This window comes from Panicum virgatum, chromosome 7N, assembly GCF_016808335.1.
Source record: "Panicum virgatum strain AP13 chromosome 7N, P.virgatum_v5, whole genome shotgun sequence".
NCBI classification, from domain to species: domain Eukaryota; kingdom Viridiplantae; phylum Streptophyta; class Magnoliopsida; order Poales; family Poaceae; genus Panicum; species Panicum virgatum.
The window spans coordinates 34,650,996-34,678,990 of NC_053151.1; the positions used below are offsets into that span (position 1 = coordinate 34,650,996).

Genomic DNA, 27,995 nt, shown 5'->3' on the forward strand with positions numbered 1-27,995 from the left:
GTTGTACTTTTATGAATGCCTTGCGTGTTGCAGTTCCATGCATTCATACATATGCATTGTCGCATCTCATTTAGGTACGATAGATGAACCATATGAAGGACGTGCTACTGGAGCCGAACCCGAAGACGATGTTGGTGGACATATCCCGAAGACGGATGGATGGAACCCGATGTGCATGACCAAAGGAAGATGCTCGCCAAGCGAGTGTCATCTAACAAACATTGACCTAGTGTTAATCCCAGGCAAGCCCCGGTGCACATCCTATTATTTGAAATTATGACACCTATATATGTATTTATTACTTGTGCATTACGTTTCAGGAGTTGATTGGAACCCTAGTTGCATGATCCCTAGGTTTCCCTGAATTATACTAGCATGTATAGGACAATAGAAATGCTATGCTTAATACTTCTCGATAGAAGTCGAGTGACTTTTTGCACTCGCGAGATATAGGATACTTAGAAGTCGAGTAATTTCCGGTTACTCGCGAGATTTATAGTTATCTTTATATTCCAGTATATGAGATATGGAATACAATATGGAATGATTGGAAATTTGAGACCGGACGGGGGAATGATGATGAGATATAGGTATGACAACAGGACAGGGTTCCTAGTGTCTTAGCCTCGTCTGTGTCGATTGAGGACCGTACCGTTGTTGGCCCTACTGATCATGTTTGAATTGTACTAACTGCATGCCGGGAGTAGGAGGTAGTCGAAACCGGTAAGCCTAGTACTGCCTCGTTTCGAAAGTACAGAACTTTATCACCACCCCTTAGGGCGAGTCGGGTAGTCGCGGAGAATTGGGATGCATATGTTTACTTTTGGTGGTCTCTCGTTGAGCCCGGCTGACTATATGTAGGTGGGGCGGTTCTGTAATTCGAGGCGGGGAGGGGAATGGTTGGTCCGTATGGTCCGACGGGGCTAATACGTGCCATGTTGGTTAGGTCCACCTTGCAAGGTTAAATCGGATTGATTCGCCGTCAATCACTCTCGGACATGAGCACCTTGATCTCCGAGTCACATCGTAGTAAGAATATGGAAGGGAATAAAATGATCAATATGGTTGTACCTAATCAATTGTTTTTCCACACTGATTGGTGTAGAAATGCAAACCGTAGAAAATAGGTACTCATTCCTAATTTTGAGCTACAATATTAAAAGTAAGGACTCACTCTCAATTGTTTTTCCGCAAAACAACCCACAGCCAGAAAGCCATGCATGTCTAAATAGTGGGCTATGTATACCCATAGTTGGGTAAGTCTTGCTGAGTATTAGTATACTCAGGGTTTGTTGTTTACCCTGTTTCAGGTATAGAAGCTAACCAGGATTAACATCGTTGGGCTCGATGTGACGTCCTCACGTGTTCATAGTTATCGTTTTGTTTTATTGGTTCTCAATCAAAATTCCTTCTCTCAGGTCATATTCTCTTCCGCAGCTATCATTTATTTTATGTAAGTTCTAAATTTAAAGCTATTTTGTAAATATTTATGTTATTATCTATTTTTATGAAATTATATTATGCTGGTACCGTCTGTGCTCGCCGTCGCGCGAGACTTCTGGTGTGTTTCGATCGGCCTGTGGGTTGGAAACAGGCTGTCAGGTTACACTTAATTAAGCTAATGCGCCTGATGCGTTCAAATGATGGCCATTACGCTTAATTAAGCCGTTTAACTTGGCGGTTCTGTCACAGGTGCCCTCCGGCGTCGTTCTCCCCGTTGGGGGCACCACTAGGAGCCACTCTACCTGTTGCATGAGAGGTCTCTGGATGAAAACCCTGTCCACCTTTGGACGAGCATCGGCGGCGCCTTTGGCGTCGCGTCCTACTTGGAGGTGACGGCTCTTGAGACCGAGTTTGGCTTGCAGTGGTTGCTGTGTCGCCAATGTGGGGGGAGATGGCTTTGGGTGAGAGTGGCCCGTTGGGTGGTGGTGGTTCATCCATGGTTGTGTTGGGAGATGCTGAGGGCTCATAGTTGATGTTGGCTTTGAGTCGACGTTTGTGGTGCGGTGGTGATCCTGGTGGTGGCATAGCTTTTTTTGGAGCCATGGCGGCAGAACAAGTCTTGGCGAAGCATTGTCCAGCGGCGGGTGTCGCTTCAAGGTGGTTTGCTTCTGTGTTGTGAGAAGGTGGTTGCAGCAAGACCCCCCACGAGTGTTAGGTTTATGAGGGTCAAGACTTCGCTTTTATTGCACGTTGGTGGCTGGGTGATCGACGACTATGGATGTGTGGCTTGAGGTTGGCATTGCTATGGTGGAGTTGTGGGGCACTGCTACGGCTAGCAGCGGGCTACGCCAGTGATGGTGTGGAACATCGTTTCGACGACGCTTGTTTTGGTGGTGACTTGTTGGTTTCTCTCCCAGGGTGTAGTGGTGTGGCGTCGTGTTGGGTTTTTGCTCGGTTTTCTTTAATTAACTGAGCATTGTATGGTTTGGCCTCATTTCTCTTAATATGAGGCACCTTCTTCTTATATGATGTGGCAATGCTTCTGCCTTTAATTTCAAAAAAAATGAATGTTCCCATATCTTAGATGGTGTTTGGATTCTAGGATCCTATTTGAGGAGCTAATTTTAAATGCTAAAGTTAAGCGGGCAGCTAAACTTTAGCACTATCCTATTCGGAGCCATGTGCTAATCACATATTAATAGAACCTATGCTTATATTTTTGAAGTTTGCTAAACTTTAGCACTCTCATAAGTGCTCTTGTTTGGAGATGCTAATGCTAAAGTTTAGCATTTTTGTGCATTAGGACTAGTCTCCACTCGGGTTGGTAAGTTCAACTAGATAGCTATATGAGTGGACTCAGATCCTTTCATGTGGGAGAGTCTTTGATGGCGTTCTATTTCACTACCCACTGGGGGTTCTTGTCACCTTTCAACAGACCCTAAGGCCCTCCAATAGTGTGTCTTGAGTGGTGCTCAAAGAGGTGAGAGAAGGTTTAAGCATCACTCCTCCCTCTATAAGAGATGCCAATTCCAAGTGATGCTCAAAAAATCTGGAGCAATGCATGTTCTTGACTCGGTGCTTAATCAGTAAATAATAGTTCTTCTACCCTTTTTGCTCATGAGGACTAAAAATGGGAGGATAGAGAATTTGTTCTCGCGCAAGGAATAGAGCAAGAGGATGGTAATATTTTATTGCATGTGGAGCCATGTTCATAGATAGCACTGGTGCTGGATTTTTCACACGCTGCAGCAATTTAGCTTGATGCTTATTTTCTCTTTATAGGACCTAATTTTTTCAAACATCACTAGCATATTGTGGAGGGCCTAAGAGGGTTATCCCTATAGCATAAGATGTTTCGATGCTAATTAGGGCTAAACATAAGCTAATTATAAAACTAATTGTAGAAGTCTAGGGCTAATTCGCGAGAGGAATCTATTAAGTCTAATTAATTTATAGTTAGAATATATTTACCGTAGCATCACATGACCTAATTATAGATTAAACTAGTTGAATACCCCGTGCGTTGCTGCGGGATTTCTGGACAAAAATGTTGAAGGTGAGTGTACTGAAAAGATGGAAAGGTAAAGTTGTAGCCAATTTTAGCATTTGAGATATATGATATAATTGTATATAAGATATGCTTAATTACTAAAGTCTACATATAAAAAGTTTAAGTTGATGAAACTGATAAAAAGAGGAACAACAATAGGTATGGTAACATCGTTTAATTTTATTCTGGGAGGAAATGGAAAAATCTGCATCGTTTTGTGAAGTGATTCGACTTTGTATCGACTCTCTTGGCTAAACGAAGTTTCTGCAAATATTTTAAAAAAATTAAAGTGTGAGGAATGCAGTTGTGTGAAACGTTGATAATTGGAAATATAGTTGTACAAATATAGTTGTATTGAGCATTAAAATATATTAAGGAGGAACCAAACGTAGAGTCAATATCAAAACACAATGAATGAATATATAACACCGAAGAGAAGAGGTCTGGAACAATTTTTCAAAGAAATGATATAATCAGTAAACATGAATCCATGGTTCCCCGAGAATAGATTTTGTGAATGATGTATGGACTGATGACATGTCTGCTGCACGGTGCTCTTCCTGCATGCACAGTGATGCAAGGCAGAATTTTATTTTGAAGTTAAAGGCAGGAGCACTGCCCAATCATATAAAAAGAAGAAGCAAGCGAGGTCTTACATAGATTGTGATTACATAAATAGAAACAACACTCAAACTCATGATAAAAAGCAACATGACTACACTAGTTAATCCCTCGTGCTACATAGGCCTGGTGCCTAACCGCCATCTCCTGTTTAATTAGGCTGAGCACTCGAACATGTGACTGCGCCAAACCTTGAAAAATCATCCTATTTCTTTCGTTCTAGATATTCCAAACCGTGTAAAGAGGGACAGCCGCAAAATGACTTTTGTTGTGCGTCGTAGCCCGCGACATAGCATCATTCCACCAATCCTCAACCTGAGCATCCGATGATGGCACATCAATAAGACCCTCCATCGAGCCGTGAACCAGAAACCACACCTCCTGAGCAAAAGGGCACTGCAGGCAAAGGTGTGCTGCCGATTTAGGTACTTGGTCACAAAGGCAGCACTGCGGATCACACGGAATCCCTTTGAGTAAGGATGGCAACGGGTCGGGTTCGGATCGGGTGGAGTCTCCGTGCACCCAAAACCGAAATCCGAAATCGAAACCCGAACCCGAACCCGAAACCGATTCGGGTGGAAATCCATCACCAAAACCAAACCCGCGGATACCCGAAACCCGAATGGATACCCGAAACCCAAATGGATACCCGAAACCCGCAGATAAATATACACATATTCACATGAATAAACAAGATGCAACAAATAATAAATATTTTCATGACTCAACTTTCAATAAATTTAATAGTCTAAGTAAACAAATTATCATTAACATATTATAAAACATGAGTTTTAATTCTAAATAATTTATTTCGGATATCCATTGGATATCCACGGGTGGAAACCAAAACCCGAAACCGAACCCGAAACCGAACCCGAACTCGAACCTGAAAACCGTGGGCGAAAAACCAACACCAAACCCGAAACCCGAAAACCCGAAACCCGCGGATACCCGCACCGAACCCGATCCGCTGCCATCTCTACCTTTGAGCGTCAGGTTGTCTGCAGTCTGAATTTTTTGTTGGAGGAACAGCCATCCGAAGAAACGATGTTTGCCCTCAGTCTTTGCCTTCCAGATAGCAGACGAGTTGAAAGTACAGTAAGAACCCGCAAACTGAATTGCATACGCCGATTTGGAAGAATACTGACCAATTGCCGTCCACTTCCAAGAGATTGTGTCCAGCTGGAAAGAGAACACCATGTCCTGCATTCTCTCCTATAGTACAATAAACTCAGCCATCCCCTCAGCATTTGACATCCTCCAAAGTCCCCTGGTCCAGGTTTAATTCTCCACCACCTCCCTGACGGTCAGGCTCTTGTGCCAAGCCAGCTTGTAGAGCTTTGGTGCAAGATCCCGAGGGGCAACACCGTTTGACCACGTCGACTCCCAGAACAAGGCCGTGCGACCATCACCCAATGAAACCACCGTTGAGCATCTGAATAACTGCTTATCAGTGTCCGAGCAAGGGATGTCATATCCCACCCAAGGCCGCTCTGGGTCAGTCCACTTGAACCACAACCAGCGCAAACGCAAAGCTCTACTGAATTTTTCCAAATCAAGTACACCCAGCCCTCCAGCCATTTTGGGCCTCTTGATTCTGTCCCAAGCCACCAGACATTGTGCTCCAGAAGCCTCTGCATTCCCATTCCACAAGAAAGCCCTTCTGATCTTATCAATCTTTTTGACCGCCCATTTTTTTAGTTCAAAGACAGTGAGGAAGTACACTGGGATGGATGAGAGCACCGTATTCATTAGTTTGAGACGTGCAGACTTGTTCAAGAAACGACCCTTCCACGCTGGCAACCGGTTCACAACTTTATCAATGATCGGCTGAATGTCGACGCGTCGTAGCTGTCTGATGTGCAACGGTAAACCTAGGTAATTGCAGGGAAAATTCTTGACAGGGCAGGGAAAACCCTGCAGCACCTCCTCCAAGTTGACAGAGTCACAATGAATCGGATAGGCAGCACATTTACTGAGATTTATGTGTAAACCGGAAGCCTGACCAAACATCTGAAGTAAAGTGGAGGCAACCTGCACCTCATTCCTAACTGGGTTTCAGAAAAATAGCAGCATCGTCTGCATATAAGCTTGCTCTTAGTTTTATAGTTCGGCCTCCTATATCTGACAGAAGTCCATCTGAGACAGCTAGATCAAATAACCGTTGCAGTGGTTCCATGGCGATGATGAACAATAAAGGAGATAAAGGATCTTCTTGCCTCAGCCCCCGAAAGTGCCTGAACCATTTTCCCTTGACCCCATTGAGTAGAACAGATGTTGAACTCGATCCCAGAAGCAACGAGACCCAAGCTCTCCATTTTGCCTGGAAACCAAGTTGCTCAAGGACTTCCATAAGAAAGTCCCACCGCACACTGTCAAATGCATTTGCTATATCCAGTTTAAGGAATAACCCCGACTTTTTCCTCCTGTTCAAAGTTCTATGCATAAAGGAAATTGTCATGAATGCTCCTTCGCTTGATGAAAGCACTCTGAGCTCTAGAAATCAATGCATTTAGCTCCACTGAAAGTCTGGTTGCTAGTATCTTTGAGATCAACTTAGCGATGGAATGAGTTAGACTGATGGGCCTGAAATCCCCAATGCCCTGTGCATCCTCCTTCTTGGGTAGTAGTACCATGTGGGCCTTGTTCAATAGCAAGAGGTGCTGGTCATGCTGTTGGTGGAAGAAGTCCAGTGCTGCCATGATGTCACCTTTAACTGTCTGCCAACTCTTTTTGAAGAACAGCCCAATGTATCCATCAGGAACTGGCGCCTTGTCAGCAGCTATATCACTGATAACTGCCTGAACCTCTTCCTCGGTAAAAGGATCCTCTAGGTGTGCTAGATCGTGGCGCTGAAGTTGCAGTGCTTCCCAATTCAGAGTTGCTGTTCTTGGCAGAGGTGGACCAAAAAGTGAATTGTAATGTTGAAAGATTACTTCAGCTTTGTCTTGATGTAGGAAATGTGTTGTATCTTCCGTTCTGATTGATTGGATAAAGTTCTTCCGTCGCCTACCATTGGCCTGCATGTAAAAAAAATTTGAGCTTGCCTCAGATGCTTTGATTGCAGTTAACCTCGCTAACTGCTTTGCCCTCAGTTTAGCCACAGCCGTCATGCCCAACAATCTCACTTTCAAGTCCCTTTTCAGATACATCTCATGCACACTGAGTTGCCTATAATCTTGAGCAACATCTAGGATTCCAATTAACATTTTGGCAGCACACAGAAGGACTCTATTATTCCCAATTAAAGATCATGCCCATCTCCTTAGAGCAGTACTAGTTCTCTGCAATTTTGTGTGCAAACGCAAAAAAGGATTCATGATCCTCACTTGCTTATTCCAGGTCTGCTGCACCACATCATCATAACCTTGTAACCTCGGCCAGAAAGCCTCAAATCAGAACCCAGAGTGTTTCCTGATCGACTCGTGTGCAGCCAAGAGAAGGGGGGCAATGATCTGACACACGAGAGGAGAGTGCTTGCAGGAAGACATTCGGTTTCATAAGATCCCACTCAGCAGTGCAGAAGGCGCGATCAATCCTAGTTTGGGTTCTGTCATTGGACCAGGTGAACTTGCGTCCCCTCAAATGAAGTTCTTTCAAATTTAAGTCATGTACCAAATCTCTGAATGCTCCCATCAGGTGCCTATTCAGGTTGTCATTGCTCTTGTCAAATGCATGTAGAATCAGATTGAAATCCCCAATGATGAGCCATTTATCCAGGACATCCTGACTTATCCACCGAAGCTCCCCCAGGAATTGCAACTTTTCCTGATCATCTTACGGACCATAAACCACAGTGATGCACCAAATTTCCCCACCAGCAAATGCTTCCACCGTTGCAGTTACCGTGTGCACTCCCACATCCGCTAACACAATCTTGTAGTGCTCATCATGAACTGCTAAAAGGATGCCTCCTCTTGTTCCCAGAGCTGGTAACACAACAAAGTTTAGTAGGAATCTTGGGCCCAGAGTCTCGTTCACCAGAGCTACGTTCACCTGGTCCAACTTTGTCTCTTGCAAGGAAACAATTGTTGCCTTAGTTTCTGACACCAAATCCCTTACAACTGTCCTCCTAGCCGGGTTATTCAGACCCCGAACATTCCAATTGAGGATATTACAATTGTATTCTAACATGGGCAAGATAAAGCACTCGGACGAAGCCCCGAAACCCAGTAAAAAGTAGCAGACTCCAGCCTACAAACGAGGGGATTCTCCACTACACACACTTCTACTCCCTAGGATACAAAGGAATCTCATCTGAGCCAACACACCCACACAGAACGAAGACACCAACAACATTACGCGCTCAGATATGACTCCCCAATGTAGCGGCCAAAGCCGCCCCTCAAGCTTCAGCACCAATAAGCAGAGGTCCCAGGGTGTCTACGGCCTCCCCCACTGGCAAACCAAAAGCCTCCCTCATGTCCCCCACCACCTCTTCCTCCAGGGGCCCAACAAACTTGTTGTGAAAGAGGTTCTGTGTGGGGGACTCCTCAATTTAAGAGTAGCGAAACAGCTTGGAAAATTGAGGAACTCCCGGAACTGAATGGGATAATGGAATCAAGAGTTTGTGCAACCCTGCGATGGTTTCAACCGGGTAAAATATATAGAGTGTTAGGAGTGTACAGATTATGAGAAGTGGAAGGGGTGGTGGTGGCATGGGTAGACAGGGAGATTTAAGGAAATGACAACTTGGATGATTAAGTTACAAACATAAGAGAAATGAAGAGACATGATCAAAAGGTGGATGAAGGAGGGCTTCTTCCATCGGTGGTGGCTCAATAAAATTTGAGAGAAATATAAATTAACGTTTCCTAGTGAGATGCATCAATATTAGAAGATAGAAATATCGAAGGAGATAAATTGTTTTGTATTTTTTGAAACAATGTGAAAATAACGATCACGAGGTACTAATAAAAGAAAGAGAAGCAAAGCGACACGTCACTCGTAGCAGCCGGATGAATAATCGACCTCGATCGGACGGGGCGGCGCCGGCATGGAATGGAATGACGTTGACGTCGGCGAGCTCCGTCCGTCCGTCCGTCTCCTTTTGGGCTTTCGGTCCACTCGGCAGGCCCGGTTGGATGGAAAAAATTTGGATGGCCGCTCCTCCTCCCTGTTTTCCCGGCCTCCCGGGGCGACGCGTGCGGTCGGGGCGCTCTCGAACGAATCGTGTCAGCCCCCGGCCGCTTTCTCGTGGCGTGGGGACCCGTCCCGTCGCCACGCGCCGTGCCGCGCCGGCCGGAGCGCACCGCGCCACCGGTGGCTTTGTTTACTTCGTTCCGATTCGGGTCTCGGTTGCCATCACCACCGCCGCGAATCCTCGCCTCCAGCGCGTCGATCTCGGTCATTCGTCACGACTCGCGCACACGCGGTTCTGGGGATGCTTGTCATCGTCTTACGTTTTTTCCTCGTACCACCTGCCCGGGGGGCACGACCGACGCGACGGTGATGCCTGTGAACCGGACGCCCCCAAGCCTGCGTGACCTGGCCGAAACGGTGTGCACCCCGCACGGAGCCACATCTCTGTCAGAAAAGGAACGTTCTCACATCTCAGGAGGACACGTAGCCACGTAGGTAGGCCAACGGGCGCATAGGTGATCGCTACGAAGTACTGACATCTACAGTTCATATTACATTAGTTTCGCAGAGATCAACGTAGATCAAAGTGGCGCAGCGGAAGCGTGGTGGGCCCATAACCCACAGGTCCCAGGATCGAAACCTGGCTTTGATATCTTCTTTTTTCATGTATTTTTGGGTGCTTCTTAGTTTTATCGTTCTGCCGGGAGCCTGCTCACCTCTTTTCACCTCTCTGATATCTGATGGCACCCTGTCCAAGTCACAGGTAGGCACTGACAGATAGCATCACCAAAAATTGTGGCGGCGGTGAGTGCAGAGCGCGCGGATTTCTGAAAGGCCGCCAATCTCGCGTGCACAAGTTGTCTGCAAGATGATGAGCCGGTACAGGTCATCATGGATCACGACGATTCACGGCGAGCAGCAGCGGGCGCTCTTCGGCGGCGAGGAAGTGTGAGCACCGATACCATGCATCCAACCCTCCCCCTCTTCTGTGACGGCGGCCCACCATGCACGGCCTCCGCCTGCTGATGCCGTGCAGCAGCACACGCCGCGGAGCTCCGGCGCAGCAACGAGGACGACCGGGTGCCCGCGCCTGCTTGCGACGCCGGGGCCCATGGGTGTCGCCGCGCTCGTCGTCTCGTCCGCAGGAGGAGCGCCAGTGCGCCGCTCCGGACGTGTGGTCGCGCTCGCGCCACGGCTCGTCGCCGGCAGGCCAAGTGCGCTGGTCTTTCGGCCGGCGCGCCGGACGTGAAAGAGATGCTCTCGCGAGGCGCTGATCCGGACCGCGCAATACCGATCTGACGGCCAGTAGGTGCCCAGGGGGTGGACGATACTTCGAATACCGTCCACGCTAGGACTGTACTCGCGATACCGTCCACGCTTGGGGCGCACGGAGCCACCACATCTCCGTCAGAGAAGAAGCGTTCTCGCTTCTCCGCACACGTACGACGGACGGAGCGCGTGTCGAGTTCCAGTCGTTTCTTGATGGCGTGGCTGCCTGGCGTCCGGCCGGCCGGCATCGTCCTCAGCGCCGCCACATCGCCCACCCACAAAGCAAGACTTCACCGCGTCGTCGCTGCACTAGTGCGTACGCGTTGGCATGGTTGCACACGGAAACGAGACCTAAAAAAGAGAGAGAAAGTCGAAAGAGAATCCGGCCGAGCCATGCTGGTGCTTGGCAGCGGGTCACTGAAAGGCAACACCGGTAGTCCAACCTACGGTCGCCACGACTGAACAACAATGGAAGGAAGTGGAAGATGAGCTTTCTTTTTTTCTTCTTCGCAAAAAACAAAGTGCAAGCTGCAAGGTGATTTTTGTGAAAGCAGCAAAAGGAGTACTAGTATGCAGTACCAGTACGTCTCTGAACAAGCATCTATCTAAAGGCTGCCTGCTGCCACAATTGTTCAGCTGCCTCCGATAGATGCATGCCATGCGAAAGCGACGAAATAAGCATCATAATTTGAAAGTGGGAGAATGTTTTTTCAAATAGACTCTTGTATTTATTAAACTGCTATAAAAATCAGAGAAATAGTTGTTAACTATTGTTTTTTCTAAAACAAATAGTCCGCACACATCCACCAGGTAACATATTGAATTATCCCAGCCAAGCCTTTCTATTAGTACAATGCTGTTAAGATTCTCAAACTTTTAACATTTTTTTGTCTAAGTCCATAAACTCTAGAAACAGTTTAATGGCCATGTTATAATTTTAAACCCGATAAGGCTACACTCTGTTTTATTTTATTTTATTTTTTTGCGAGGGGTTCTACAATAGTGTAATCACACAAAAGGAGGAGAACGTTACGATGCATTCCATCCTTCAGTGCTGACTTTCCTTTTCGTACTTCCGTGTTGACTTCTTTATGATGCGGATTCCAGCCGTTGAAAATTTAACTCATCCCTCGAATGCTATCGAAATTTAGACCATCCCTTAAATACCATCACTTCTACTTTTGATGCATATGTACCATCAACATTATATTTAGAGCAAAACACTGTGTAATATTGTTATCTTAGACCTGTTAGATGTTTTTGTTTCGTTTTTATCCCTCTCCAAACTTATCCTCAACACCGAACACTCTCATCTCCAAGGCTCCAACCCTATCCTCTCCCAAACTTTATTTAACAAAACTACAAAAATGCCGCGCCGTTGGCGCCCTCGAGAGACCCGTCACAGATATATATATTTATATATACATATATACATATATATATATATATATATCAGTACTTATAAAGTTTTGTTGCGGGCTCGGTCGAATTTTATTTGGTTTGTTAAATGTATGGATCATCCATAAGCCCGTAGCAAAAAAACATGTATATGGCAGTCATCATAGGTGTCAATGCTATGGTATATACAGTGTGTAAGCGTGGGAGGCAATTTAACCCGTCACCGATACATATTAAGGGGTTGGTTTCGCAAAGTCTTGAGGTTTTTCTAAAAAAATAGATGTTTGTAGAGTGCATATTGATTTCGCCAAAATTCAGGAGGTTTTATGTGAAAGCGACGTAGGCAGAGTGCAAGTTGATTTTACCCAAATTCAGAGTTTTTTCAAAAAACTGCCATCGATAGAGTGTGTGTCGATTTCGTCAAAATTCAGAGAGTCTTTTTAAAATTGATATTCACAAAGTTTGGGGGCTTTTTTGCAAAAATTTCATCCATGGATGGTGGGTTGATTTCACCAAAGTTTGGGGGTTTTCAAGCAGCATGCTCGAGTCAAGAGCAGCACGGGAGGCTTGGCGAAGCTCGACCGTATTTTGGTACAATGCGATTTGCGATGTGCTTAGCATTGGGTGATGACACCGGTAAGGAGCAGCGTCGGAGCTTGCAGCTCCATTGCGGGTGACGCGCAATGGCTCTCAACACTGCCAGTGTGCCAAGCCACCGGAGGAGCTGGACGCCAGGTACGCGCTGTACGCGCGCCGGGATGTGTACGGCGGAGGCGGCGTGGCTCGCACTCGTGGCCGCTGTGCTCCTCCCACTCCGCCTCGTCGTGGGGATGCTCGTGCTTCTGCTCTACTACCTCGTGGGCCACGTGTGCAAGCTGTTCGCCGGACGGGGGCCGGCCCTGCCTCGTGGGGTGGAGAAGGAGGGCGGGTCCTACGGTCGTGCTGTGCGCTGTTCGTCTTCGACTTCTATCGGTGATTGTATATATGGTTGAACGATAGGAATGAAGTGGAATCGGTATTGTTCTCAATCAATTTAAAAGGTATGTGATGTAGCTATTGTTAATTCACAGGTGGCTTAAATTGGATTTATTGGATATAAAGAAAAATTCAAGAAAAAGACAACAAGGGGAAAAACTGTAGAAACACTGCCGAAGAAGTCATTGAACTTTTTATGCCAGTAAGTGTTTTGGATTTTCTGGGATCCCCGGTTTAAAGGGCTTTTTTTACAGTAGTTTTTTTTCCCTCGGCGTGTGAACCGGGAGCTCTTGGTTTTAACCTTTCTGAAGTTCAAAGGTCACTTCCCTGTGGTGACATAGTGTAGAAGCCTAAGAGTCTGTCCATAAATCTCCAGAGGACCAATTCCATCGTGCCTTGTGACATGGCCGTGGGTCTTGCCGTTTTTTTTATTTTTATCCTACATGCTTGATTTACCGTTCCTTAGATCAACGGTTGGTAAAAAAGAAGCTTACATGGAGGGTCCGAGCTTTGAGGGAATGCACCAGGTTTAGTTAATAAGATTCTCTACCAGTTTCCCGGCCCGACCCCGCTTCCACGCCACACCGCACCGCCGGATGTCGATATGCACCAGACGGCGAGAGATCTGCGTGGGGCGCGCAAGCTGCAATGTTGAATATACGGTCAACCGTAACTTTTTAATCTTACGGTCGATTCCTCACCGGCTCCCCCTCCACCTTTCGTTTTTCCTTTCTTCCCCTTCTCTCTTCCCTCTCCCCTTTCCTCTCAGATCCAGCGCGGCAGATCCCGGTGGCTTCCTCTCCCCAGGCTCAGCGTTGGAGGCCTTCCTTCCCGGGCTCTTAGCACCTTGTGCCGCCGCCTGTTCCTGCTTCTCCTCGTCCCTCTTCCTCTTGCCACGGCCGCGGCCGCTGGGCGGCTTGGGCGGCTCCTGCTCCGCGTAGCTGGGAGTGGTGTCGATGAATGGCAGGGGAGCGCCCCTTCTCTCTTCCCTCTCAGATCCAGCGCGGCGGCTCCCTCTACGCGCCGTACCTCCACCCCCCTCCGCGGTGGCAGCGGCCAGCGGCGCCGGATCCGCGCCCGGGCGGGGCTGCGGCATCGGAGCAGCGGGGAGGCAGCGCCGCGCATATTTTTTTTCAATTTTTTTCTGAATTTTTTTTCTGTTTTTGGATGATTTTTTTTCAGAGACTTTTTCTTTTTGTTTGGATGCAAAAAAAATTCAAAGTTTTTTTCATTTTTAATGTAAAAGTTTTCTCCTTAAATTATTTTTGTTTGTTCTTTGAAATTTTTTTCCAAACATTTTCTCGTCAAATTTTTTTCGCATCCTCATTTTTTCCTTTTGAAAAAAAATTTCCGAAAATTTTTTATCACAAAACGACAAAAAAGTTACTATAAATGAAAAAAATAGATGTCGGAAAATCGACCGTACGGAATGAGTCCGTACGGTCAACCGTAAATTATCAATCCCCCGCGCAAGCGCGGGCCGTCATGGCTCCATGTGGGGCGCACCGCGCACGGCCCTTCTGCGGCCCTGCAGGCATGCGCAATGGCTCCAAACGACATAACATTGTAATCGTTTCGTTTCAAATTATATATTCATTTGACTTTTTTAAATCTTAAATTTACCACTCATCTTATTAAAAAAATTATCCAAACATAGTTAAATTTAAGTCATCTTAAAAAAAACTTTATTACTAAAGCTAGCCACAACAAAAAAAATGATATTTTGTACAAATTTTTGAATAAGACGAGTGGTTAAACTTGAGGTCAAAAAGTCAAATAAAGTATAATTTGGAATAGAGGGAGGATATATCTCGTTCTGCTAGGAACTGGAGGTCAAATACGTACTCCCTACATCCAAAAACAAGTCATTCTAGGATTCAAACTTTATCCTAACAAATAAATCATCTTACTCTGTTTAGAAAGCACATGTGCTTGTAAAAATCAATTAATGCCAAATATAAATAATAAATATGGGCAAACATAGTCATTATATCTTCTTGTTAATTTGTTCTAATATTTCTACAATGACTTGTTTTATTGGGATGGAGAGAGTATGCTGCTAAGGTTCTAACAAAATTTGACTTCTTTCTTTTTCTCAAGAAACAAAATTTCACTTCTTTCTTTCTGAATAAACAAAATTTGGCTTCGATACAAGTGAGCTCAAGAAAAGTACAACGAAAGAATCCTAATGGACTTTATACTATTTATTAAAAACACTTATACATACTCCTGCAAATAATCCATTTCATGCGAGTTAAACATTACTATCAGTTCACCGCAACGTATAGAGGAGGCAGCAATATAAAATATTTCATCTCTTTAGTGCAGAGGTAGTAGTGTCTTTTCCACCCTCATCTAACAGCCTGGAACAGTACAATCACAGCAGTGATATTGAAGAAATGAGATTAAAACTTTAATCACACTAAAGGGAATTTCGATAGTACTGAAAGAACGAGCTAAATTTCCAATCGTATCGAGGGAATTACCCCTGTAAAAATCATATCCACGGATTTTCTGTGAAAACGTGTTTTCTGCAGCTGCGATCGCTGTAGAGAATTTCGTCCAGACTCCCGAACCGTTGGTGCGAAGGCGAACGCCTCCGTCCACACTCCACAGCAATCGCCCGCGCAAGAGTCGAGGCGCTCGCTCTCGAACGGCAACGGCAATCCTGCCTTCACCCCACGTCCCCACCGGTAAACAAAGCAAGGACAAGCGACCTGTCCGGCTGTCGCTGCTGCCCGCCGCGCGGGGCCATCGCCTGCCTCTCCCCTCGCCCAGCGGCAGCGAATCCGCCTGCATCTTCAGCTCATCATCGCAGCCCGCCACCCGCCAGCATCAGATTCTCTCTACTAAACCCTCCTGTTGCGGTTTCCAATCCGGATGACCACCGCGTCCGTCATTATTTCTCCCGGAGCCAGCCAATCGACTCCACTTCACCTTCGCCTTTCCTCCCCCACCCACCAGTGGATTCATCCACCTGCAGTTTCCCCCCGGACGGTGGTGGTAAGTTGGTAACCGCCCTACCCACCCACGCCCACCACCATCTCCTCGACAATTTTCACTCGAGTCCTCCTCCTTCGGGGTGCCTGTCGCCTCCGACCTCCTGCTAGCTCACGCTGTCTTCTTGCTCACGCTGCTGGCGGCCCCTAGGTTCCCCCTCCCCTTACCCTCTGGGTTCAATCTCCGGAGTTCAGAGTTCTGCGGGTTCCTGACTTCGGGTGGAGGCAGGCGTGCGTGGTGACGCAGTTTCTCTTTCTCCTCCCAGCAAAAGGTGTTGTAGCCGTTCCTGGGTTCGGGCTCTGGGTTCTTGCTTGCGAGCTCTGCGGAATTGGGAACGCTGCCAGGACTGGATTGGAGGAAAAATTGTTGCTTGGGAGGATTTTGGTGGTTGTCCAGCAGCTAGCTGGTGGTTCAGAATTGGGGAGAGCTTTGGAGGAAAAATTGAGTCCTTGCCTCTTGTTTGGCTTCAAGGAGGCCGAGGAAGTTGCCGCCAATGGAGCCGCCGACTGGGTTCAGGGCCTCCCTCTTGAGCTTCCTCAAGTTCCTGCCGTACTTCTGCGGCCTCCTCATCTTGGGCTTCATTAAAGGTGCCATGCTGCTCTTCTGTCTTTCCCCATTTCGGTCTACTCTCTCTCTCTCTCTCTCTCTCTCTCTCTCTCTCTCTCTCTCTCTCTCTCTCTCTGATGAGGTCATTCGGCGCATTTAGTTTGATTGGTGATGAAATGGGAGGGCTTTGAGTCCAACCCTCGGCTTCTCTTGGTATCCTGTTCTGCTCTAACATGGCTGCTTGATTCAGAATTTCCGTTTTTTTTTCTTGGGAGGGATTAATTTAGTTTAGCTGTTTAGGACATCGGAGTTCGGGCCAGTGTAAATAATTGGTGTGCTGTCCTAATTTTAGTTAGGCTTTGCTTTGCTTTGCTTTGCTTTGCTTGAATCGTCACTCGCAATAGGAAAGATTGAAGTAATTGCAGTGTCGATTTAATGCCTACTTCTGACTTGGAAGTTCTGGGACCGCCTTTGGTTAGAACTACACCATCTGTTGGGGGCTAATCTCTGAAAATATCCCTTTCCTCTTCTGTATAAGAATTTGTCGAATTTCTCAAGCTTAGGTTTCAGTTCAATGTCTTTGGGCCCTTAACTGCTTAAAATTCAGTTATTTATTCATTTATTGTAACCAGAAATGCAAGTATCCGTGGTCGATAAAATTAATGTAATTTTGCAGATGATTGACGAATGATACAGAATATTGATATATCTAAAAATGCAATGATTTTGTTATGGGAGAAAAAAATACAATGCTCTGTCCATGTTATTTCTTTCGGGTTTCATCTCTAGCCTACCCCAACTTGCTTGGGAAAAAAGGCTATGTTGTTGTTGTTGTCGTCGTCGTCGTCTGTCCATGTTATGCAATTCTCATTCTGATGTTATTGTTGTTTTATCTTCAAACTCTAATATGATATGCAATCCTCATTCTGCTGTTTTAGTTTTTTTTTAAGACTGATATGATATGCAATCCTCATTTCACATTATTTGGTCTGCCAGGTGTTTTGCTGTGCCCTTGGGCATGTCTGATTATGGCAATTGGACTATCTGTACTGATTCTAGGTTTATGGCCTATGCATTTGATCTGGACGTACTACTGCATTATCAGGTACAGTGTGCATGTTCTGCAGTTCTACTTTTGGCAACTCGATCAAATTGCTAACCAAAAGTGCTTGTATTTTACGCCATCCTTTTCTTAAGTCAGAACTAAGCTGGTGGGACCTGTAGTAAAGCTTCTGCTTCTTATTGCTGCTACTACAATCTTGATCATATGGCTCATAATTGGCATCCCGGGAAGCATATTTGCTGGACTAGTATATGGTTTTCTTGCACCTATAATGGCAACATTTGGAGCAGTTGGAGAAGGGAAAGAAAAGCCATTTGTTCATTGTTTTGTGGTAGGTTTATTATTTTAATGATCAGTTTTATTTTTTTATGTTTATCTCTGCGTTGGATTTTAGCATTTCACAGACATTGCTTGCTATTCCCAACTACAGGATGGAACATGGAGTACCATCACTGGAAGTTGTACAGTAGTCAGGGATGTGAAAGACTTGCTTTTCCACTCCTATTTTTCGATTATGGATGACCTGCGTCTACAGAAACCTCCTGACGGGAAACCATATGAGATAAGGTCTGCTTCTCATTCCTGTTAGAATTTTTTAACTTTAGACCTCAAGGCTAGAAGTTTGTTGTTCCCTTTCCTTTTAGCATATGTCATTCAGCTTAGTGTGTCAAGTCAAAGCATATAGAGTGCTATATGCTTTGACTTGACATAACACATGCAAAAAAAACATTTTTTTCCTTTTTGAGTAATATTATCCACATATGCAGCTCTTTACATTTAGATGAGACTCAATTTTCCTTTTTGGGGAACAGTGGCTAATAAACTGACGTGCATAACATTCGTTTTCCAGATTGCTTGATATCCCGGGGGCGTTAATATCAGCTGCTTGTGGGCTCTTACTTGATGGAATAATGTTCACATTAATTGCCTTATACAAGTGCCCTGTGATGCTTTTCAAAGGATGGAAACGGCTGATTCAGGATATGATTGGGAGAGAAGGACCTTTCCTGGAGACAGCGTGTGTGCCATTTGCTGGTCTTGCTATTCTTCTTTGGCCATTCGCTGTAGTAGGAGCTGTTCTGGCATCCATCCTCTCCAGTATTCCTTTAGGTGCTTATAGTGCAGTTGTGGCTTATCAGGTACCATCAAAATTCCCTTTCCTTCAGTATTATGATGACAGGCAGTTCATACTTTATTGGTATAATTTGTTGGAAAAGTAAGCATTGCCACTTTTTCTTATCAGCTGATGTAGTCGGTTGCTTGTTCAAGTCATTGAGCTTAATATTGTTGATGTGCCAGGAATCCTCCTTTATCATGGGTCTTGCCTATGTTGCTTCATCAGTGTCTATCTTTGATGAATACACGAATGATGTTCTTGACATGGCACCAGGTTCTTGCTTTCCAAGGTAAATTGTACCACATGCCTTTGGTTCCAACAATTTAAATTTTCTGGTGCTGACATTTAAAATCTCCAGATTTAAATATCGAAAGAGCAAGGATGAGTCTTCACATGGACACAATGTTCCAATATCTAGGCCATCCTCATTCAACAAGGAGAAGCAAGAAGGGAAAAGACCCCCATCTCGTGTTACTTCATTTAAGAACAGCATAGATGAGTTCAACCCATTCAAGGTGATTATTTCTTCCTAATAGTTAGTCGATCACATTATTAACCTCCAATACCATTGCTTATTAGTGACAATGCTTCAATCTCTGTATAGCCCAATAGATATAATATAAGTATACTGCATTCTGAGAATAGGTCTATACATAATTTTCAATGAACAAATTTGCCACTATTAGTAATATGTAAGCTCATGTATCAAGGGACTGTAACTGAATTACTGAATGAGACAATTGTGCAGTTGTTGGACCACCTTTTTGCGGAGTGCAGGCACCAGGGGGAGGAGTTGGTTAACAGAGGAGTGATAACAATGAAAGACATTGAAGAAACGAAGTCAGGCAAAGTTGGCAGTGGTGTTCTTAACGTTGGTCTGCCAGCATATGTTATCCTCAATGCGCTCCTTCGGTCCGCAAAGGCTAATTCTGTCGGCCTAATTTTGAGTAAGTACACTAGAGGAAATGATCTATTCAATCAGAATGGGTGCTATGACTTATGATTTATGACCTTGGTTTGACCTGCTTTGGTAAATATGCAGGCGATGACTCTGAGATTACATCTGACAATAGACCTAGACATACTCTGTTTGATTGGTTCTTTGACCCGCTTATGGTTATCAAAGAGCAAATTAAAGCTGAAAATTTCACTGAAGAAGAGGAAGAATATCTGAAAATGCGAGTACTGTTGGCTGGTGATCCCAATCGCCTGAAGGGCGCTCTTCCTGAGGTGCCATCCTTGAATGAGCGTAAAAAGGCGGAGATAGACGCATTTGCCCGCAGGTAGCACCTCTACTTCAGCCTTCGGTTTGATATCTGCTTTTAGCTAGTTATTAATCTATCCTTTCACTCTACTGCTGCAAGGTTGCAAGGAATCACCAAATCAATATCAAGATATCCTACAGCAAAGCGCCGCTTCGACGTCCTTGTGAAGGCGCTCCTGTCAGAGCTCGAGCGGACAATGGGCGGCAGCCTATCTACCAATGGCTCCCAGGCGCAGAGGTTGCGGAACTCGGTGGCCCGGATGCTGAGCCAGAAATCCTTGGGCAAGACAGCCAACATCAGGGACGAAGACCCAGAAGCACAAATAACAAGCTCGTCTCGCACTCCCTGATTGTTAGTTCAACGATGCGTGTATGCGCAAAAACGATGCGTGTATGGTGTAAGTGTGTAGCCAACCTTTGTACAAATGAGTAGTTGCTGCGGCTTTGAGCTGATTCTAACCGTTCTCCTGACTGATTTGCACATTTTGTGCACTGTACGTATCATATATGCAATGAAATGTTTCATATTATGATTGCCTTAAGGTAAACTTGCTATTACACTGGACCCTGCGAGTCCGGGACTGGAACTGATTAGGACTCTGGAGAAATTCAAACTTTCTGGCAGTGAATATTACGACCACAAATAGGAAGGATCCATCGCTCATGGTCATTGGATGAGATGTTGAGAATAGGCATCGTTTGTCTTAGATAAAACTGGTAAGTTGTAGCATTAACAACATTGTTTAGCCAGTTTAGCCAGGTGTTAAGGACAAAAGAAATGGACTAAGGGTTGGGGCTACGAACAGCCGAGTGTGGCCTATGGCTATGACCAACAAAAATGCCATCAGCAAGTCACGCCGCTGTGGGAGCGCGGTTTACAAGATAACCTCCCTGTAACTGTTATGTTGCCCTTCTAACATTTCGTTCAGGCTGACCCAATGGGTCCGCCGTAGTTCGCATAAAAAAAAAGGCCCACCATCTAGGGGGGCTCACCTAAAACTTGCACTGCATCAGGTGGATAGAGGCAAAAGTTTGAACCAGGGACAGTGCTTCTCGTAAGCGTTAGGCTCAATCCCAAAGGCCATCCCCAGGCTGGCTATCAGGCACCACGGTGTCATCATCCAACAGCTCCAATCGCTTCTTCCTCGCCTTCTTATAGCTATTGGTACCTCGAAGAATGGAGCTGATGTGCAGTCCTTCTTTGAGTCTCTTCTGAGATCTGAAAAGGTGAAAGTAAAGTGGCAGCTGTCAGCAAGCTTCAGCTCTAGAGAAGAAAGCAATCATGTTTTATTACTAGACAATCACCTCTATCCATGAACTTATGGTATAAATGCTGCCAATTGATATGTGCATGGTTGTTTCAACCATTCCCACCAGGGTATTCTAGAAGGCAGCCACTCTAACAGTAGTGATGTATTTGGTATTTTGGTGAAACTTTGCTATCCTCTACCCCCAGTGTATATTTGGTGACTATCCCCGAACCAGAGCTAATGCTTACCATGCAACATTCATACTTTCTCGTCTGCTTGCTATATGCTGATATAAAGGGAAATAGGCGTATATATTAGCACAAAATTCTCTGTTTATAAGTCAGATATCTTACAAGGATAGAGTGCCATCAGCATCATCGGGAACATCGCTTTCATCAGAGGCTTCAGATGAAATACCTGTGGAAGGAACATTGATTAGATCACTTTCACATGTAGACCGGGAATCCTGATGAAATGTCAGAATAACCCATAAGCATTTTAGCTGAATTGACCCGAACAAGGTTGCTGCTGAGACTCATGACCTTAGTTAAGTAGAACCTTTTATCACCAAGAGCACCAAAATCAGCACAAGAACGTTAACCTTCTAAAAATGTTTGAATCTAGCATTTTTCAAGTCTATGACAGAAAAAATGAAAAAGAAATCTGCTGCCAGGGACTTCCAAATGAACATATGAATATGACCTGCACCAGTAGCTGTTGGCTGATAAAGTTTTTAAAAGAGATAGGAAGCTTCACCAATTTATTGTTCATGCATTTCACCGAGGTTACCCATAAGAAGAATACATAGATAAATAACCAAATGCCAATGCAATCCGCTAGCATGTTTATTAACTAGTCCCTGTTCCATGTTACTGCTACACTATATCGTTAAGGATCCCACCTGAATCAGCAGATGTAGATGAATTATCAGGCGATGCTTCCATGACAGCCTTATTGTCCTTGGTGTCCAATTCATCATCAGAGCCTTCACTGTTAGCATCATTGAATATTGCAGAGCCTAGCTCCCTATTCTCCTTTTTGGATTTCTGCCTGGTCTGTTCATACCTTTTACTTGGAACTTTCCGTACTGCAACTCTATGTCGGTTAACACTTTGAGGTATGTGCTCTGTGCTGTCACCTGACACTTGTGGACTCATGGAGAAGTCCTTCACAAGGTTGCTTACAGGCTTAGGATTTGAAGCGACCCTTTGCTTGATAGACTCATCATTCTTACTCTTAGCATGGGGCTTTATCTGAGAAGTCGACTTCCTCACATCTTTGCTTATATGTACATGATCCTTATCCGTGAGTAACTCGTTTTGACCATCAACACCACTATGTTCGCTCTTATTCTCAAGAGTGGCATCTTCTGGCTCGAAGTGTACTTTACTGTCATTCTGAGTAACTTTAGTGCTGCTCTCTTTTCCATTGTCCTGACCCATCCTTCCATTTTGTACAGCAGAAAGAAGCGATTCTTGGGTACCAATATAGCCTTGATTATCACAGTTTGGATTTTCCTTTTCAGCAACAGGCATTTCCGTATTCGCTTTCGCTTTTCTCTTCTTATCCTTTCCGTTCTTCACATTCTCATCTTCTCTGTTCATGTTTTCTGCTGCAACAGAAGGTATATCAGCTTTGCTGGTACCAAAATGACCAGTTAAGCTAGTTTTGTCTGTGGGAAGAAGAGATTCGGAAACATCATTTGGTTCAATGCTACCAGTGCTTAGCTTTCTTTTGTTTTTCTTTTTGTTCTTCACTTCCCTTAAAGTTTCATCCACATTATTTTGTTTGTGTTCTGCAGAAATTGGAGGATCATTCATCTTGCTGGAGCTAAAATAATCAAGGAAATCGATTGCATCACTAGCAGGATGAATAACACTATCAGAATTTGGTTCAGCGGCAACAACAGAACTTTTAGGGCTGACCAGACCCTTCTCAGACCCGGGGTGCTCCAAATCTGCACTGGAACCATGTTCCAGGACTGAATCAGAACTTTGAAGTTTAGAGTTTGAAATTTTTTTCCTTGCTTTTTGAGCATTAGGGCCGGAGGATTTCAAAGCCTCATCTTTCTGAACTACAGGTATTTCTTTTGGAGTTATTGCTGCATTTTCATTATTATAGGTCCCAATGACATGGGTCACATACTCATCCTGGGTGTCCTTAGATAACTGACTATCCAGCCCAAGGGTAGAACAATTAGTTTCTTGTATTTTAGCAGTGTGAGTCTTGGAAGACCTTCTGCCTTTCTGCTCTACTTTTCCAGTAGTACTCAAAGGAGTTTGAACTACAGAACCTCCTTGAACCAAATTTGCTCGTGTAGCATTCATTCCCTTCAAGTCTAATGTATCAACCTGACTGACTCGCTCATCCAAAGTTTTACCACTATCTACAGATACCTTCTTTAAGGAAAGCTTCTTTTCCCCGCGCTTAGTGGCTTTGGGTTTCTCACCAGCTTGTGCAACGACATCTCCAGTCAAAATATCCTTAGGGTCACTTGTTTTGTCAGAAAACCTCAAAGAATCAGACTCATTTAATTCTTTATTAGCATCTTCTTCAGGTACACCGTTTGAATGATGAGATGAGTCAATCATTGTTGATAGCACTTTCAACTTTTCCCTCTTAGACTTCTTAAGTCTCGGTGAGCTGGCAGAAACATCAGAGTGACCTGCTGCAGGATATTTCAGAGGTAATGCAGTATTGACACCAACTTCATCCGCTGTGGATTCAGGATGTTCTAGTTCATTATTATTGCCGCCTAGGTGAGTTTTTCCTGTTAACATATCTCCATCCAAATCCATACTTAAGCTGTCTTTAGATCTCAGATCTGCCAAAACCTCATCAATCACATTTTTTGCCGCTATATCAAGGTTTTCACCAAGCTTCTTGTGGTCAATAACTGTTGCTCCTATACTGCATGAGGTTGTTTGTATTGTATCCAGGGGAGCAACATCTGTGACTTGCATCGAACTTTCATTTGTAAGAAATGCAGATGATTTTGTCAGATCTTGACTAGGATCAACACTCTTTGAAGATTCTGAGTGCTGTCGTCTTGTTTTCTTTTTCTTCCCATCACCAGTTGAATTCTCTGTTATATTTGAATCACCTTGATGCACATTGTTTGAGATCTGTTGCATAGAAGGGTCATGGAGAATTACCCTTTCGGTAGAAACTGCACGTGATCTGGCTGCATTCTCTTCATAGCCATGCATCTCCTTCTCATGAGTAGTATTCATGGAACCAAGGTCAGCAGAACTAGCCTTACTTGCTCTCTTGCGCTTCTTCAGCGGAGAAGTATTATCATTTGCCCGCCTCTTCTCCAAGGCATCTGTACTTTTCCTATGTTTCACCGTGTTGCTTATTTCAGCTACACCTTTAACATGACCTTCATCGTCATGTTGTTTTGTTTGTTCATGCTTCTCATCTCCATCCCATGGGGTGCTGCTTCCTTTTGAAGTTTTTTCTTCACTAGCTACAACTTGCATCGAGCTTTCATTCTTAACAAATGCAGATGATGTTGTCAGATCTTGACTAGGATCAACACCCTTTGACGATTCTGAGTGCTGTCGTCTTGTTTTCTTTTTCTTACGATCACCAGTTGAATTCTCTGTTATATTTGAATCCCCTTGTTGCACATTGTTTGAGATCTGTTGCGTAGAAGGGTCATAGAGAATCACCCTTTCAGCAGAAACTGCACCTGATCTAGCTGCATTCTCTTGATACCCATGCATCTCCTTCTCATGAGTAGTATTCATGGAACCCAAGTCAGCAGAACTAGCCTTACTTGCTCTCTTGTGCTTCTTCAATGGTGAAGTGTTATCCTTTCTCCGCCTCTTATTCAGGGCATCTATACTTTTCCCATGTTTCACCGTGTTTCTTATTTCAGCTACACCTTTATCAAGACCTCCCTCATCATGTTGTTTTATTTGTTCATGCTTCTCATCTCCATCACATGGGGTGATACTTCCTTTTGAAGTTTTTTCTTCACTAGCTACAACTTCACCTGCGGAATAAATGGCATCTCGAACGGAAGGGCTTCTACATCCTTTATCAAATTTCCCTTGTTCAGAGATTACATCAGTAGATGCCTGAGCATCGCTCATAAACGGAACATGTTTGCCCCCCTGGTTTCCATCATTGAGTCCTGATGATGAAAGAGGCAAACCAGATGCTTTGACTGCAGTTTCATCTCTGCCTGTCAATTCAACATTAGATGCATCACCTGAATGATAGGGGGAAAACGGGAAATTAGTATATCAACATTAAAAAAATGAAAAGACTCCAAACATGATTAAAAAGAGAAGTGGGAAGGTGGGTTTATAGCTCTCCAATACCAAAGGCAAAGATAGAGCATGGGAGTTTGGAGCCGGTGAAAAAGACGTGTACTGACCGATTTTACATTAGTTGTTCAGCTCAAGTATCAAAGCTAAACCATTGACACCAAGACATGATGATTTTGTCAAGCATACGATAAAGATATATGTGATTGAATTCAAACACAAAGAATGGCATGTTGTATAGTATCTAATGATAGCCTCCAAACAATTTTCAGAAGGTAATAGCATTATATCGTACTATAATACATGATATTATTGCCACGTAGCCCTTGACTATTATGAGGCAGAAACTTCACCTGTGGATATAGATAACTCCTTAACCACAGCTGATGGTACGCTTGTTTCTTGATCAGCAGCTATGGAAGGGGTCAATTGACGATTTCTCCTCCTCCTCCTCTTTCCAACAGTGTCTTGAACTTCTTGCCGGAAAAAAGTATTTATGCCTGCTTCCAGTGGAGCTCTACTCGATTTAGTCAAATCTCCGGCACCAACATGTGACACATCGCTCTGATTTGAAGGTTTACCAACATTTGATATTGATTTGGAACTAATATAAGCACCTTCAGTTTGATTAGCATATTTTATCTGGTTACTGCGACTCTTTGCTTCCTCTATAACTGGATCAGATCCTGCTTCTGTATCACTTGCTTCTTTCTTCTTTATTTCAGTATTTAGCTGTGATGAGGATGGTAATGCATCATGTGTTTGAACGTCATTCAACGCTGCAGCAGCATCACCACCTTCAAAAGAAGAGATAACTTCCATTAAAAATAACTAGATGTAAAGGACAAGCACAAGGGTCAAGAAGAATCAAGACAACTACTAACCAGTAACCACATGTTATTTTCTACAAAATAAAAAAGATAGACAGAGAGTTGCACATGCATGGAACAGATGTTTAAACATGAAGGAGACAACACCACATTTGCATAGCATGCATATGGAATTTTAGCTTCCTCAGGGTGAGAAACACCTTTGAAGCGATCTTGATGCAAGAGACATGTAACTAAGATTCACTTTGGAAATACAAAAGTTTGAATGTCCAATTCAACTGATAGTTAACCAAGCATATCGACAACACATGAACACATGAATTAGGAAGCAGCAGGAATGTTAACTTGATATGTTTAATATGCCAGAGTTAATTCTTAGGTTATACCTTCTAGCCTTTGAGGAAGCCCATCACAAGTAATTTTTGATGTCATTGCAGGCAGCTCCTGAACACACTTCCTTACAGGAATTCCAAGATGACTACCACTTGATCTCCTTCCATCATCTTCGTGGCAGAGTGTGGCTGCTGCTGCCTCTGCCATCTTGACATAAAGAAAGCACCCACCTTTGATTTTGGTGAAGGCACTTGTCACTGTCATTGAATCAGATAGGTGATACAGTACACCCTTCCGCCGGACCTGATGAATAGCAAACACTTATAAAAGTTAGTATACCCCTTTGCACGATTTCAATATGATTAGATACAAATGCTAAATCCCTAGTTACTTCCTCCATCATCAATAACTGACACTTAGACCTCATGCCTTTGGTTCACAGAAAGAGATATATTGCATGAATTTCAAGAACTGAGAGCATCATAACATGACTTTCCAAAATCCAAAATTAGCATGCACAGCTGAACCAGATTGTAAAACCACTATAAGATCACCACTCATTTGACTTAGTTATTACAAATTTACAGAGTTACACCGGCTGAATTAGCATGCAGTACATAAGCAACAACAAGCTTGCACACATGTGGTACAATGGATACCAATGCCACCACATTGTACATGTGCATTTTGATATTCAAACAATTTTGTTGTGTGCGCGGGAGGTGCAGACTACATGGAAAACTCACCCATGCTTGAATGTTAATCGATCACCAAAACAACCCAACAGATCTCCCCCAAATGTTCAAACAGCCCATAAGAGAGGTGAATCTGACATCTGACACGAACTACACATACTCCATGTGCACTTGACAAATGCAGTAACCAACCTCGGCAGCATTTCTACAATCCCCACTGACCAAAACACCCTGATCATCAACCGAAAGCTCTCTGCCAAAACCTCAGAAACCCTCGCTTGACAGGCACACAAAAAAAAACGAAGTCTGCCAGCACACTAAATTGCACCTATGCGATCTTGATGAACACATTGCAACCACAAAATTTAACCGAAAAAAAAATGAAAATCGATCAGACTTCAGAGCCACGGAACAGCACCTGGAAAGACTTGACTGCGACGGGGCCAAGGTCGGGGAAGGCGGCGGCGTGCTCCGCTTTCACCTGCGCTGCGCAGAGACCAACAGCACAAGGATTAGTTCGGACACGCGCCCGCGGTACGAAGAGAGAGGGGGAGAAGAGGCGGCAGAGGCCGTACACTTTAGGCCACGGATGGTGGTGTCGGGGGCGACGAGCATCGCCAGGCGGGTGCCGAGGTCGGTTTCGATGAAGAGGGAGATGGGGGCGTCTCCGCCGTCGCGGTGCGCCCTCGGCGGCCGCGGGGACGGCGGCGCGGCGGCCATCGCGGTGGGAGGGAGGCGAAGGCGAGGGCAGGGCCACAGGGGGAAGTGGGGGACAGACAGAG

The 27,995-nt window shown here is 44.6% G+C and overlaps 2 protein-coding genes and 1 non-coding gene across 4 annotated transcripts; 2 read left to right on the forward strand and 1 right to left on the reverse strand.

Annotated features, from left to right (window-relative positions):
• Positions 1-9,776: 9,776 nt before the first annotated feature.
• TRNAM-CAU lies at positions 9,777-9,848 on the forward strand. Its single transcript has one exon. It is a non-coding gene; the product is annotated as a tRNA-Met (tRNA).
• Positions 9,849-15,655: 5,807 nt separating this feature from the next.
• Positions 15,656-20,376, forward strand: LOC120682450 (uncharacterized membrane protein At3g27390-like). 2 transcript variants are annotated; one of them, XM_039964365.1, is made up of 10 exons: positions 15,656-16,425; positions 17,381-17,489; positions 17,586-17,778; positions 17,878-18,014; positions 18,298-18,586; positions 18,747-18,853; positions 18,923-19,079; positions 19,313-19,511; positions 19,607-19,847; positions 19,929-20,376. In XM_039964365.1, the coding sequence occupies exons 1-10, from the start codon at positions 16,332-16,334 to the stop codon at positions 20,176-20,178; spliced, it is 1,776 nt and encodes a 591-aa protein (XP_039820299.1). In that variant the 5' UTR covers positions 15,656-16,331; the 3' UTR covers positions 20,179-20,376. The 2 variants fall into 2 exon arrangements, with proteins under 2 accessions (XP_039820299.1, XP_039820301.1); XM_039964367.1 differs by lacking the exon at positions 15,656-16,425 and having other exon boundaries at positions 17,582-17,778.
• Positions 20,377-20,505: 129 nt separating this feature from the next.
• LOC120682449 lies at positions 20,506-27,984 on the reverse strand. The gene is made up of 7 exons (XM_039964364.1): positions 27,789-27,984; positions 27,632-27,699; positions 26,572-26,821; positions 25,709-26,152; positions 21,980-25,297; positions 21,432-21,495; positions 20,506-21,047 (listed from the first exon to the last, which is right to left on the reverse strand). Exons 1-7 carry the CDS (start codon positions 27,931-27,933, stop codon positions 20,897-20,899), a joined length of 4,440 nt encoding a protein of 1,479 aa, XP_039820298.1. The 5' UTR covers positions 27,934-27,984; the 3' UTR covers positions 20,506-20,896.
• Positions 27,985-27,995: the final 11 nt, after the last annotated feature.

Excerpts from the sequence above, each read along its gene's own strand:
- LOC120682449 (XM_039964364.1), bottom strand. The coding sequence starts at position 27,933 with ATGGCCGCCGCGCCGCCGTCCCCGCGGCCGCCGAGGGCGCACCGCGAC. Across the intron at positions 26,822-27,631 it reads TCGCAGTCAAGTCTTTCCAG|GTCCGGCGGAAGGGTGTACT; the intron begins GTGCTGTTCCGT and ends GCTATTCATCAG. Across the intron at positions 25,298-25,708 it reads GGAGTTATCTATATCCACAG|GTGATGCATCTAATGTTGAA; the intron begins GTGAAGTTTCTG and ends CCTATCATTCAG.
- LOC120682450 (XM_039964365.1), top strand. The coding sequence starts at position 16,332 with ATGGAGCCGCCGACTGGGTTCAGGGCCTCCCTCTTGAGCTTCCTCAAG. Across the intron at positions 18,854-18,922 it reads CCAGGTTCTTGCTTTCCAAG|ATTTAAATATCGAAAGAGCA; the intron begins GTAAATTGTACC and ends TAAAATCTCCAG. Across the intron at positions 19,512-19,606 it reads TTCTGTCGGCCTAATTTTGA|GCGATGACTCTGAGATTACA; the intron begins GTAAGTACACTA and ends GTAAATATGCAG.